Genomic DNA, 13,504 nt, shown 5'->3' on the forward strand with positions numbered 1-13,504 from the left:
TAAAACCTGTTAAACCCGAAAGTCCACAAACTGGGGGACTTTGAGAATGACTTTGCAAACAGTGTGAAACAATGCACTAATCACGAAGAATATGCTGCACATCAAATTAAACAGCAGAACCTAGGCTACAAGGCTGTATAAACCCTTTTTACATGCCCAAACACAGCTCAAACAACAACTAAATAAATAACAACAAATCCAACTCCATACAGCACCGATATCCTGACCCACTCTTCATATTTCAGGCTCTACCACAACACCACGTTATGCAAAACACACATCATTCATCTCAAATGAAAGCAGAGACACTGCTCTTTCTACACACATGTGCCAAAGCACTCTACACCAAAGCATCAGAGTGATAGAGGCCAAAGAACAACAACAACAACAGAAATCGTTTCGCCGAGCCATAGTTGTGAAATTTCTCTTCCTGTTGTTGTTTTGCCATGAAACTTTAATTCGGCCACACGGTACGTTCCAGCAGACCGACATGTTGTGCTGCATTCAAATAAATCTGGGCAAACATGATGGGCTTTAGGACCCGGGGGGGAGCATAACAATGACCGCATTCAGCAGCCGGCACGTCCCCCACAACGGCATTCTGCTGACTCTGATTGGCTTACAGTGCTGTCAATCTCGTATTGGTGGGTATAGCGTCATTCTATTGGCTCTATCGAATCGAATAAAGTGTCAATCACTCAAATCGACCAATCCGTTGCAGAGATACGAGCTTCCAAAGCACAGAAGAGTAAATTTGCTTAGAATATGGCACTCTTAAATACTTGTTTATGATTGGTTAATCAACAAAATTCTGCGGTGTTTATTTCTTGAGGTATCACCACTGCTCTGCTGCTCTGTTGCTAGGAACGCCATAGCAACGGCCTTAGACTGAGGAGCATCAAAATCAGTTAATGTTAGTCCACACACAGGCCAAATAGGATCTGAATGGCTTAATGCAGGATTTTCAGGACATCACTTTTAACATTTTTGGAGAGGGCAAAACGCTTGATGTTTGACCAAAAAATGACATGTCCCCAGCTAAAAAAAAAAAAAAAAAACAAAGGAAGGAAGAGAAAATCGCAGGGCCGTCAGGAGCAAACCGGCATAGACAACTAGAAGAAGTAAGTAGTAAGCCATGTTCTAAGCGGGATAATGTATAGTGAGCTGGTGACAGTTGAAAAATAACTCCCTTCAGGGGAGTGGAACCCCTCCGTGGGGAGTTATTTTTCAACTGTCACCAGCTCACTATACATTATCCCTTACTTCACATTTAGATGTGCGTGTGGTCAGTTTGAAGTAGTGCTGCACAATTTGATAAAAATGTGCGATTGCGATTATGGTGGACAATATCGCGATTTGCGATTGCAATTGCGATTACAATATAATTACATAACAAATATTTATATATACAACGTAATTAATAACAAATTCCAGCACGCCATAGCACAACACAGCAGCATGTCAAGTGGGCCGAAACCGAGCAAAATTGCGCAATTTTTCATTTGTTATGGAGTCCATGATTTCCCTGTGACACTTACAAATGTTTGCTCAACTGTGCTTGGATGTTGTTTTATGAGGCTCTGGCGGCTTTCAGCTGTCTCTTTGTCTTTAACGTTACACGGCTCGGCTTTCTCTCGCATGCACTCTTCCTACTTTTCCCTGTGCTGTGCTGTCTCAAGTGTTGATATAGATTGGTCGTGTTGCCGCGGGACGTGCTGAGTTTAACTTTTAAACTTTTACACATCACATCACGTCAACGTCGGCGTACCTGAATCCAAAGTATTGCCATGTAATAATATACGTTGCGTTTTTTTCGCCACCAACTCAGACTGTTCTTGGTCGAGCTCATGCTCTTCTTCAGCGTCTGTGTTGGTCACTGCTGCACGCCGGCTGCACGCACCAGGATAGCTTGTGGGCGTGATGTCAACAAACTCCACACACTACAGGAGAGGCAGTCACGTTCACAGGCACACACGTTAATATTTACAGTACAGGCCAAAAGTTTGGACACACCTTCTCATTCAATGCGTTTTCTTTATTTTCATGACTATTTACATTGTAGATTCTCACTGAAGGCATCAAAACTATGAATGAACACATGTGGAGTTATGTACTTAACAAAAAAAGGTGAAATAACTGAAAACATGTTTTATATTCTAGTTTCTTCAAAATAGCCACCCTTTGCTCTGATTACTGCTTTGCACACTCTTGGCATTCTCTCCATGAGCTTCAAGAGGTAGTCACCTGAAATGGTTTTCCAACAGTCTTGAAGGAGTTCCCAGAGGTGTTTAGCACTTGTTGGCCCCTTTGCCTTCACTCTGCGGTCCAGCTCACCCCAAACCATCTCGATTGGGTTCAGGTCCGGTGACTGTGGAGGCCAGGTCATTTGCCGCAGCACTCCATCACTCTCCTTCTTGGTCAAATAGCCCTTACACAGCCTGGAGGTGTGTTTGGGGTCATTGTCCTGTTGAAAAATAAATGATGGTCCAACTAAACGCAAACCGGATGGGATGGCACGTCGCTGCAGGATGCTGTGGTAGCCATGCTGGTTCAGTGTGCCTTCAATTTTGAATAAATCCCCAACAGTGTCACCAGCAAAACACCCCCACACCATCACACCTCCTCCTCCATGCTTCACAGTGGGAACCAGGCATGTGGAATCCATCCGTTCACCTTTTCTGCGTCTCACAAAGACACGGTGGTTGGAACCAAAGATCTCAAATTTGGACTCATCAGACCAAAGCACAGATTTCCACTGGTCTAATGTCCATTCCTTGTGTTTCTTGGCCCAAACAAATCTCTTCTGCTTGTTGCCTCTCCTTAGCAGTGGTTTCCTAGCAGCTATTTGACCATGAAGGCCTGATTGGCGCAGTCTCCTCTTAACAGTTGTTCTAGAGATGGGTCTGCTGCTAGAACTCTGTGTAGCATTCATCTGGTCTCTGATCTGAGCTGCTGTTAACTTGCGATTTCTGAGGCTGGTGACTCGGATGAACTTATCCTCAGAAGCAGAGGTGACTCTTGGTCTTCCTTTCCTGGGTCGGTCCTCATGTGTGCCAGTTTGGTTGTAGCGCTTGATGGTTTTTGCGACTCCACTTGGGGACACATTTAAAGTTTTTGCAATTTTCCGGACTGACTGACCTTCATTTCTTAAAGTAATGATGGCCACTGGTTTTTCTTTAGTTAGCTGATTGGTTTTTGCCATAAGATGAATTTTAACAGTTGTCCAATAGGACTGTCGGCTGTGTATTAACCTGACTTCTGCACAACACAACTGATGGTCCCAACCCCATTGATAAAGCAAGAAATTCCACTAATTAACCCTGATAAGGCACACCTGTGAAGTGGAAACCATTTCAGGTGACTACCTCTTGAAGCTCATGGAGAGAATGCCAAGAGTGTGCAAAGCAGTAATCAGAGCAAAGGGTGGCCATTTTGAAGAAACTAGAATATAAACCATGTTTTCAGTTATTTCACCTTTTTTTGTTAAGTACATAACTCCACGTGTTCATTCATAGTTTTGATGCCTTCAGTGAGAATCTACAATGTAAATAGTCATGAAAATAAAGAAAACGCATTGAATGAGAAGGTGTGTCCAAACTTTTGGCCTGTACTGTATGTGATAGCTACTATTTTTGTGATTTCATTTCAGATATCTAACACTCATTATGGCTAAGATTTCAGTATTGTCTTGGAACGTATGTGGCTTGAATTCACCTAATAAGAGAGCTTGCTGCTTAGATTATCTCCATAGGAAACACATTGATGTTGCATTCATACAAGAAGCACATCTTACATCTTTCACTATATCTAAATTTGCAAATAAGCATTATTATGTGGCTGTATCATCACTAGCAGACTCTAAAAATAAAGGTTCTTTAATAGTGCTTAGAAGAAAATTTTCTCTTAATATTTTGGACTCAGTGGGGACTATGGATGGCAGGGTATCCATCCTTAAAACAGTGATATATATCAGCGAGAATCTTTTTTCCCCCAACTTAGTGAAAATATTGCTTGAACTAACTGAATATAAATTTAGTATTGGTGCAGACATGAATGCAGTTGTTAACTCATCTATAGATCGTTCCTCCGTGCAAGAAGTTGGTTCATAAAAACAAGCGACCCTTGCATTAAAAAAATTTATATCTGATCTGGGTCTGATAGACATATATCGTGCTCTTAATCCAACCATTAAAAAATATACTTTTTTTCCAAACAGGCACAAGACATACTCAAGGATAGACTATATTTTGGCCTCTAAATCTTTATATCTCAATTTTCCTAAGACAGAAATTTGGCCTGCCACAATTTAAGATCATTCTGTTCTTCAGCCATTGTCTTATTGATAATAATATAAAAAAGAGGAAGCGCTGGCGGTTCAATAATAGTTTGCTCAGCAATTCTGATTTTTGTAATGAATTTTGCTCCAAACTTGAGGACTTTCTAAATATAAATAAATGGTGGCTCAGTAGATGACCCTCGTATCCTTTGGGATGCGATTAAAGGATTTATTAAAAATTTTTCCACCTCATTTTCCTCCTACCTTAATAAATTTAAATTGGCAAAGATCACTCAACTGGAGGATAAACTAGCTCTTTTAGAGCACAAGCAACAACAGTTCTCAGACTTTACTGCTCAGGACCTCAAATTAATTAAAACAGAACCTTTTGCTTTATTAAGGCACAGGGCTGAGTTCATAATGCACAGAACAAAGCGCAATTATTACTTTAATGGTTCGAGACCAAGCCACCTTCTTGCGCTCAAATTGCGTAATGATGAGGAATTTACAGATATAGTGTCTCTCAGATCTAGTACAGATGAAATATTGACAGACCCTCACCAAATAAATAATGAATTCAGCTTGTTTTATAGGAACCTGTACTCTTCTCACCTTTCTTTCAACAAGGAGAACTGTAAAGAATTCCTCAGTAACATTTCTTTACCTCATCTTTCTGAAGATGATGCTGCAGACTTGGGTTCAAAATTAACTCTGGATGAAATAGAAAATGCTCTTAAAGACATGAAGAAAGGTAAATCTCCTGGATGGGATGGTATCCCACCACAATTTTATTTAACATTTTGGAATACACTCGGTCGTTATTTACTATCCATGTTTCAGGCAGCCGTTGACAAAGGCTCTTTCACAAAGAATACAAATTCTGCAATTATATCTCTATTACTAAAGAAAGGCAGAGATCCCTCTCTTTGCTCTAACGACCGTTTTTTTTAATCTTTGATTATATCCGATATTAAACGTTATGCTTAAGTGCTTTCCAACAGACTAGACCATTTAATGACAACTCTTATTCACAGTGATCAAACAGGTTTTGTTAAATCCTGGTTAGCTTCAGACAACATCCGCAGACTGCTACATATTATTGACGCTGCCAAAGATATTTCCTCCTCTTGGTCTATTCTTTCTTTAGATGCAGAAAAAGCTTTTGATCAACTGGAATGGGAATATCTTTGGACAGTATTGTAACATATGGGACTAGGTTCTAATTTCATTAATATGATAAAAACACTATATGCCAGTCCCTCTGCCATGGTTTCCACAGGTCATCTTTGTTCTTCTCAGTTTCCTATACAGCGTTCTACTCGCCAGGGTTGCCCTCTGTCTCCGAAATTATTCATTATTTCATTAGAACCTCTGATTCAAGCTATTTGTCAGTCTTCGAAAATTCATTCAATCTCATTTAACGGTACTCACCACAAGGTGTCAGCCTTAGCTGATGACCTTTTACGATATATAAGCAGAACTTCAGAATCCATACCTCATATTTTAACTCTTTTCAATGAATTTGGAAGTTTTTCTGGTTATAAGATAAATTGGTTTTAGTCTGCATTGATGCCACTTAATTCAGGCATTGGTAATCTTTTCAGTTCCGTTAACATACCAATTAGAAAACCTTTACATATCTAGGTATTGACATTCATCCTAATCTTCATTCTGTTATACATTCCAATTTTTACAAATACTTTGAAAATTGAGGCAGACTTAATGAGGTGGTCTAACTCTAATATTTTCATTCCAAGCACGTGCTTTGATTATAAAGATGAATATTTTACCTCGTATTAATTTTTTCTCTTCAGTGATTCCTTTGCCTCCTCCACCAAAGCATTGGGAAAATTTTCAATCTATCATATCAAAATTTATATGGAAAGGGAAACAACCGAGAGTAAAACTGTCTACTCTGCAATGTGACAGAACTGCTGGTGAATTATCTCACCCCAGTCTGAAATTATATGCTTTGGCGTATACTTTGAGATCTCTATCTGTTTGGTTTGATCCTCATGCACAGACGTCTTGGCGATCTGTTGAAGAACATTTAGTGCACCCCTATAGACTCCAGGATGTAGTTTATTCCGCAATCACTCTTAAGAAAGCTAAATTACAGTTTGGTCCCATAATTACCCATTTGGTAGTCAGCTGGCGAGCTGCAATGAAAATATTAAAAACAACCCAAAAATGGCATCCAAATTCTCCAATCTTTTATAACCATTCACTATTATCCGACTCTCGCCCTTTTACCTTTCCTGAGTGGTCAGACAGAAGAATTCATGTATTTAAAGATGTCTGTGGAGATGAAGGCCTTCATGCATTCCAAGATTTACAATAACAATACAATTTACCTGGCCATTCTTTTTTCTTTTATCTGAGACTGAGATCTGCAATGGACAGAAAACTTGATACATTGTCCTTTCACACCATTATAGTCAAGCAATATACAGCTTCATTTAGCGTTTAGCTTCATCCTTGTATAAATTTCTTCCTGAGTCATCATATAAGCCTCTTGTGCTCCAGAACAATTGGCAAAAAGATTTAAATTCAATTGAAATACCCTGGAACCACATTTTTACCAACATAAAACTGGCTTCTAAAAACCTAAACCATCAGCTCATCCATTTTAATTTTCTACACCGAATTTATTTAACACCAAAAAAACAACATGCAATGAATAAAAACACTTCTTCATTTTGTGGTTTCTGTTCACACAAGCATATAGGATCATTCTATCACGTTTTGGCAATGCAGATTAATAATATCATTTTGGCAAAAAATCAGTACCTCCATGTCTAACATTATTGGAAAGACAATTCCTTGTTCTCCCAGGGTGCACCTACTGAATGATGATTCTGCGTTAAATCTCTCAGTTACAGAGAAACGTATATACTTGGCAGGCCTAATAGCAGCCAAAAAAAATGCTTGCAATCAGGGGCGGAAATCCTGGGAGGGGCAGGGGGGACATGACTCCCCCTTCAATAAAGCTGTACCCCCCTAGAATAATTTGAGACACAATTAATAATTTTTGAACAATGCAGTAGTATTTATTAAAAGCACAATGTAAGCGGTGCTCATTATAATCGCGCAAAAATGTGCTATTTAAATCTTAAAAGATTTAGTCTCCCCCTCCCATTCCTAGTAGTGGTATATCCCACACTCTTTCCAACGGGCGGTTAGTACTTGCCAGCAGTAGCAGAGTGTGGCTGGACCTGGCTGCCCGCATCGCGCATAGCGGGGTAAGATGTTCACTCACACAGATACGGTTTAACTTACACAAGTTACAACACAACATGATAATATAAACTGTCTGCAACATTTCTCCTGCATTGTTCAAAAGCCAGAGTTTAGTGATAGTCAGAGAGGACAGGAGAGAAAGAAGAGGGAGAGGACAGGACAAGAGCAGTCAGTGGCGGAGCAGCTTGTAGTTAATATCTGTAGGCTCTCCTCCTGTCAGTGAGACAAACATGAAAGACAGTTTAACTGACGAGGAGCGGCCATTACGGACGACTATTACGCACGGTTTTGAGGTGCGCAGCAGCAGATCTCACAGCACACTGTTTATAAACCAGTTCACCAGCTGAATTGCAGGAAATGTTTATCTAACTGCCAGTAAAAAAATGAAAAAAAACAAACAAACAAACAAAACGGTTTGCTCCTGCAGCCAGCCAGAGATGAAGGATCCATTCCACACACCTGAGCCAGATGAAAAAGAGGGAGAGAAGGAGAGAGATCGAGTTTCTGTCTTTGATGAATGAAGCCTTATTGTTTTGCTGCTATTAAACAATGACAGACATGTTTTCTCCGTTTAATAGCATATTCACACTATTGCGCACGGGGAGACAGAGACCCACCCTGCTCCAGACACACTCAGCACCTTGGACAGCACGGCGCACCTGACTGTTGTCGATGTGTACACGTTAATTTGATTTCAATCATTTTGTTTTAAATCTGGACATGTGCAGGTGGACTCAGCCAGTGCTGAGAAAGGTCCTATGCCTGCCTGTTGGAGAGGTAGAGAAAAGATTAAAGCATCAAATTGCGGTAAAAGATGCTGTATAACAGACAGGCTACAACTTTTTTTCCTTGTCCCCCCCTGGAATTATTCTCTAAAATTTTACTGTTTATTGTCCACCCCAACTATGAAATGGGATTTTCGCCCCTGCTTGCAATGCACATGTCCATGGTCTGGGAGAGATCACTGAACATTCTGGCTTTTTGTTCCTTCTATGTCTGGACTTTGGATAATTACTGATGATTGACTATGCCTCTCGGACTTTTTAGGACTGTGGAGACACCATCTGGACACTCTGGATGTGGGCGTTGTTCCCCTATAAGGGAGATTACATTTTTCTAAGACTTTGAATAAGAAAGGCCACTCCAGACGATCAAATGCTTTTTCAGCATCTACAGCTATCACTGATAAATCAACATTATGTAGTGCTTTAAAGCGGCAGCTATAGGTTGATATAGCTCTTACTCTTATCTGGTTCACCACGAGACAGGTAAGTGTCCAGAATAACCAGGACAGGAGGCAGACAGCTCAAAAAGTATAAAACAATTTATTCACAAATCATTAACTATAAAACTATTGAGCCGATGGCAGTCAATGGGCAATTAATTACACAGTAACCAATAAGACTGTGCAAATAGAGGCACTGACAATAACCTGTTAGCGGTAGCAGGTAATATACCAGTAAGCTATAAGGCTATCATTTCTATTCAGGATCCAACACACTCAAATTACCACTACAGGCGTTTCAGGAAGCACAATTCATGCACAATGTCACACCCAAAAAGACAGGTTGGGCTGCACTGCAATTACTTATACTATAAACACACAAAAGGAGGATCCACAAATATATATGCCACCTATAACCTACAGCTAGTTGCTGCTACAGGAAGACCAGTAAAAATATTGCACAATGCCTGGGAATAATATTGCATGATGCCCAATAACAAATATCTAAAAGCAAAATAAAATAAAGAATATAAATTCGACAAAACAGGCCCACTAGTTATCAACATGGGAAAAAACAGTGACAAGTCATAATTTCACTTGAAGACACCTTTAAGTCATTCACCCTGCAACCAGACCAACAGTGTGCTTACTGTTGTGCTGCACAATATATAACAATCGCCACTCAAGGTTCACACCTTGCTTCTAAGGTGTTAGCAGATGCCTGGAAGCGTCATAACAGCATGCTCTGCCTATAGGGCAACCAACCGTCTTTCAACCGCTGCTTTCTGAGCTAAATGTTTGGTGTCCCTCGTGTCTGCACCCACTGCACACCTGAGCTGCTCACTGGACTTCGGAAGGGAAACAGAGAGAGCCTCACTTCCGTGTTACCTTTAAAATCTTCTCCCGGGTCCTAAAGCCTTCCCCATTACAATGTTCCCATGAAAGTCTTCCCCATTACACTTATGCTTTTTGGCATATTGTATAATACTAACACATGTTCTTGTATTCGTTTGCAAATGCCTGTTTTTAATATACCCTGTTTGATTTATGTGAATCATATCTAGTAAGACCTTTGTTAATCTATCGCTTATCAATTTGGTTAATATTTTATTGTCACAATTAATGAAACTTATCGGTCTGTATATATATATGTATCTATGTATGTATGTATATGTGTATATGTATGTATGTGTGTATATGTATATACACACATTTTTTCTTTTTGCCAAATCAGAATGTTTTCTGTGTCCCGGGGTTTGGGATCCTCAGCATGCACAACTGTCAAAGCCTGCAGAATATCTGCAGACTATTGTGACTCCGCTTACCTGAAGGTCTTTGATGTTTGGGAAGGGAATTCCAATGGTGATGACTGCCCTGGCATTGTCATCAGTGAAGTCTAGTCCCTCGCTCACTTTACCCCTACAGACAGCGATCAGTAGTGCACCATCTAAAACAGTTACATACAGTATACATCAACACTGTAAAAGACAAGTAATATGAAGCATAACTCTGAACAACTACTAAAACTATTCACTTGTAAACTAAGATTATGTCACTGCACAAGCAATAGACTAGATCAAATTAATGTATTACCACACCAATTCACAGATATCAAGCTGCTTCATAGAGATATAGCAAAACCATCAGCTGTTACCAAAGGTCACTGTGATGTTAACCAGTCTCACCTCTTTCCTCACAGTATTTGATGGCATCGTAATATATCTGAAGAAGTTTGTCAAAATCCCCCTTGCCACCACCACGGGGCTCTGTGATCACAGTTTTCTGATGTTCCAGCTTCTCCCAGAGACCAGTGTTGATCCATCGGTCGCGCAGCTTGTCCAGCATCTGATCAAATCACAGCCGATATCATGTTGTAAATATAGACACTTGGCTTGGTTTTGTTGAAAAAGTTGAAATTAATAATACTTAATAATAATAATAAGAGTTAGAGTGAACACTAAAACTATGGTTTATGACAAATATAATACATAGTTAACCTACAACTGATTATGTGTAAGATATAGTAGAGCTGGCAAATATAGTAAATCATTAATTGAACAACTCAGTGGTTGAGAAATCTGAAGGTTATAAAGCTACCCTATTTACTTGTATTTATTTATGTAATGTGTGGTCCTCACACTCATATGAGCATGACATAAATACAATGAAGGAATTGTTATGTGTATGTGTAGGTTAGCAGAGCTGCAGCAGCTTCAGGCTCCATCTGCGTCTACACAGGGTGTACAGGACGCAGTACTAAGTGTAGCTCACCTCTTTTGCCAGCACTCAGAACCCAACACACAATCACTATAGGTATATACATAAAACAGAAAATAGGAGCATATCTGCTCTATGAGATACATTATTATGACACCTTCAAAGTCTGAAACATTATGCTTCAAACAAAGAACAGGAGGCATTTAACTAGGCTACCCATTTGCTTCCGTGTCCTGAAACAGCTTGGATTTCTTTTCTTTAATTGTACTTGGCAGAAAGCTGATGTGTTAAGACCCCCTTTGTAACAAAATCACTGTTGTCATACTATTGTTAGTGCAAAAAGTCAGCAGCTCTCAAGGGAGGCACATTGATCTAAAAGCCTCCATCCTAGCATGGCCCCACTCATGTCTGTGCTGTGCACATTATATCCTTGAATAAGCATGGCTTATGGCTAATGTGTCAGAAGGGCCAAGTAGAAGTTTTTGATGTAGTCAGCAGAAAACTTCTCACCGGGCCATAGTGTCAATCTGTAAAGCCTGAGCTAGATGTAAATGAGGCCACAAGACAACGGTAGGTGGGGAGTGTCCACTGACATCTTGTCCCCAACACTACACCTACTCTATTGACCTTCACAAACAGCCAGCTCAAGTGTTTCTTAAAAACATCGCACAAAACTAAACAGAAAGTACTCTGTGGGCTATGTGAAGTACTGAGGAAAACAACAAAGGCAGACAGGGATATGGGACTACATGAGAGTGCAGATAATTTCTTGCATGCCAGTGTGATTGCCTCTTAGTGGTGAAATGAAGCATGGGGAAGATTTTGTCAGGTTGGTGTCTCCTAAAGCAAGTCAGGCAAGGACATCTGCATCAATAAAACATGGTACATTCACTAAATATGCAGTGTTACAACGACAAGGACCCCCCTTACGTGTGTCTTCAACTGAGTAAACTGTTTGTCCTCCAATAGCTTTCCAGTGCAATCTTGGGTGGGAGATCAATTATTCATGTTATGTACTTTAGACAGATCTACTCCTAAACACAACAGCCATTATCTGCCAGGCTGCACTTCGAACGGAGCTGACTCCACAAGGTGAAGAGTATGGAGGAAAAATGCCTGCACCGGTAAAAAAAAAAAAAAAATGCAACAGGGCTGGTGAAGACAAAATCAAGCATCATGTCTTGCAGCCAACATAATCATATCTGCAGAACTTAAGCAGTACTATTTGACAGTACTTAAGTACAATAAATTCATTTGGTAATTTTTAAATCATTGGCAGAAAAGGTACTACCTTTATATTTACCATTAAATAACACAACAAGATCTTTTGAAACAAGGGTAATTCCTGGTGAGGAATGGACCAGTGCTATAAATGCAGCCATAAAGTAAAGTCTTTTCAAGGAATTCCTCGCACACAAAATGACAATTTATATATCAGTTATTCATGCCTTGTTAGCTTAAATCTGTGAAGAGAAGTTTGTTTTTTGGCACACCTCCATGGAAATTGATTTACATATTGATTTATTAACTGAATGTTGAAATTGAATTTTTAACAGCAAAATTATATCAAAACATCCATTTACAAACTCTCATATAACCGGCGCATTATAATCCAGGTCTCATTTATCCAGTCAAATGCTCAGTACTTCATAAACACATGGCTCTTTGCTAAAAAAAAAAAACATTCTATTTAAAACTGAACTGAAAGTGGAACTCATCTACTCTCTCTTCAAAGCCAGACTTCAATAATCAGGTTTTTTAGTGTAAATACCTGCCTTGCAGCCTCTCTCTCTCTCTCTCTCCATCCCCCTCTCTTGCAGACTCCAAAAATTTTTTTTTGGCGGGACCCCAATCTGATTCAGGCCCAGGGGCAATAATAAGAAATTATAGCCCAGCCCAGCCTGAACCTGGTGGGTCTGGGTCAGGCCCAATCAGGCTCAGGATGAGAATCAGAGCTCCAATGCATATATAATATCCACTCTGGATGTCAACCTCTACTATCAACTATCTGCCTGGGATGTAGGAAAAGTTATTCTAGAAAAATGACCTGGAGAAGTTGCAGACAGAAGCCTCCACAAGACATTTCCAGTTCACCCTCACTGCATATTTGGTTTTACCGAATCTGTGCAGCAGCATCCTTATAACCTGACCCAAGTCACTACCATGTGGTAATCAAATGACAGGTCTGCTTCTCTCTGCCCCAAAAACGTTGTGCCGCAGATCTGATGATACAACTAAATCATTGTTATTTGTGTGCTGCGGGACCTAACTAGTGGATGTCATGGACAGTTCAGGACTAGCAAAGATGAGGATGAGGTAGGCTGTAACAGGTTTGTTTCTTTGACATTACCTACAAAAGCTCTGAAATCAGAATATGAAGTCCTCAGGGGTGCCGTCTCTTGCACCACAGCCAGAGACTCAAAACTGTCAATGCACTGTACACTATGCGCTTCGAGGCGTTTGTTTCTCTTTGTTTAATGTATGTTTGTTTGTAACGTTTAATGTAGTCTCTTCTAAAGTAAGCACAGGGGCAATGTTTATGCACT

At 40.0% G+C, this 13,504-nt stretch overlaps 1 protein-coding gene across 1 annotated transcript in view; it reads right to left on the minus strand.

Annotated features, from left to right (window-relative positions):
- The window catches only part of brip1 (BRCA1 interacting helicase 1), a 238,687-nt gene that overhangs the window by 48,862 nt on the left and 176,321 nt on the right, over nucleotides 1–13,504 (minus strand). The window contains exons 16-17 of the mRNA XM_078166852.1: nucleotides 10,427–10,586; nucleotides 10,067–10,188 (exon numbers count right to left, since the gene is read on the minus strand). Of these exons, the coding sequence (XP_078022978.1) occupies nucleotides 10,067–10,188; nucleotides 10,427–10,586 (282 nt within the window). The remainder of the gene's footprint in view (nucleotides 1–10,066; nucleotides 10,189–10,426; nucleotides 10,587–13,504) is intronic.

Source organism: Epinephelus lanceolatus, chromosome 4 (assembly GCF_041903045.1).
Source record: "Epinephelus lanceolatus isolate andai-2023 chromosome 4, ASM4190304v1, whole genome shotgun sequence".
Taxonomy (NCBI): Eukaryota; Metazoa; Chordata; class Actinopteri; order Perciformes; family Serranidae; genus Epinephelus; species Epinephelus lanceolatus.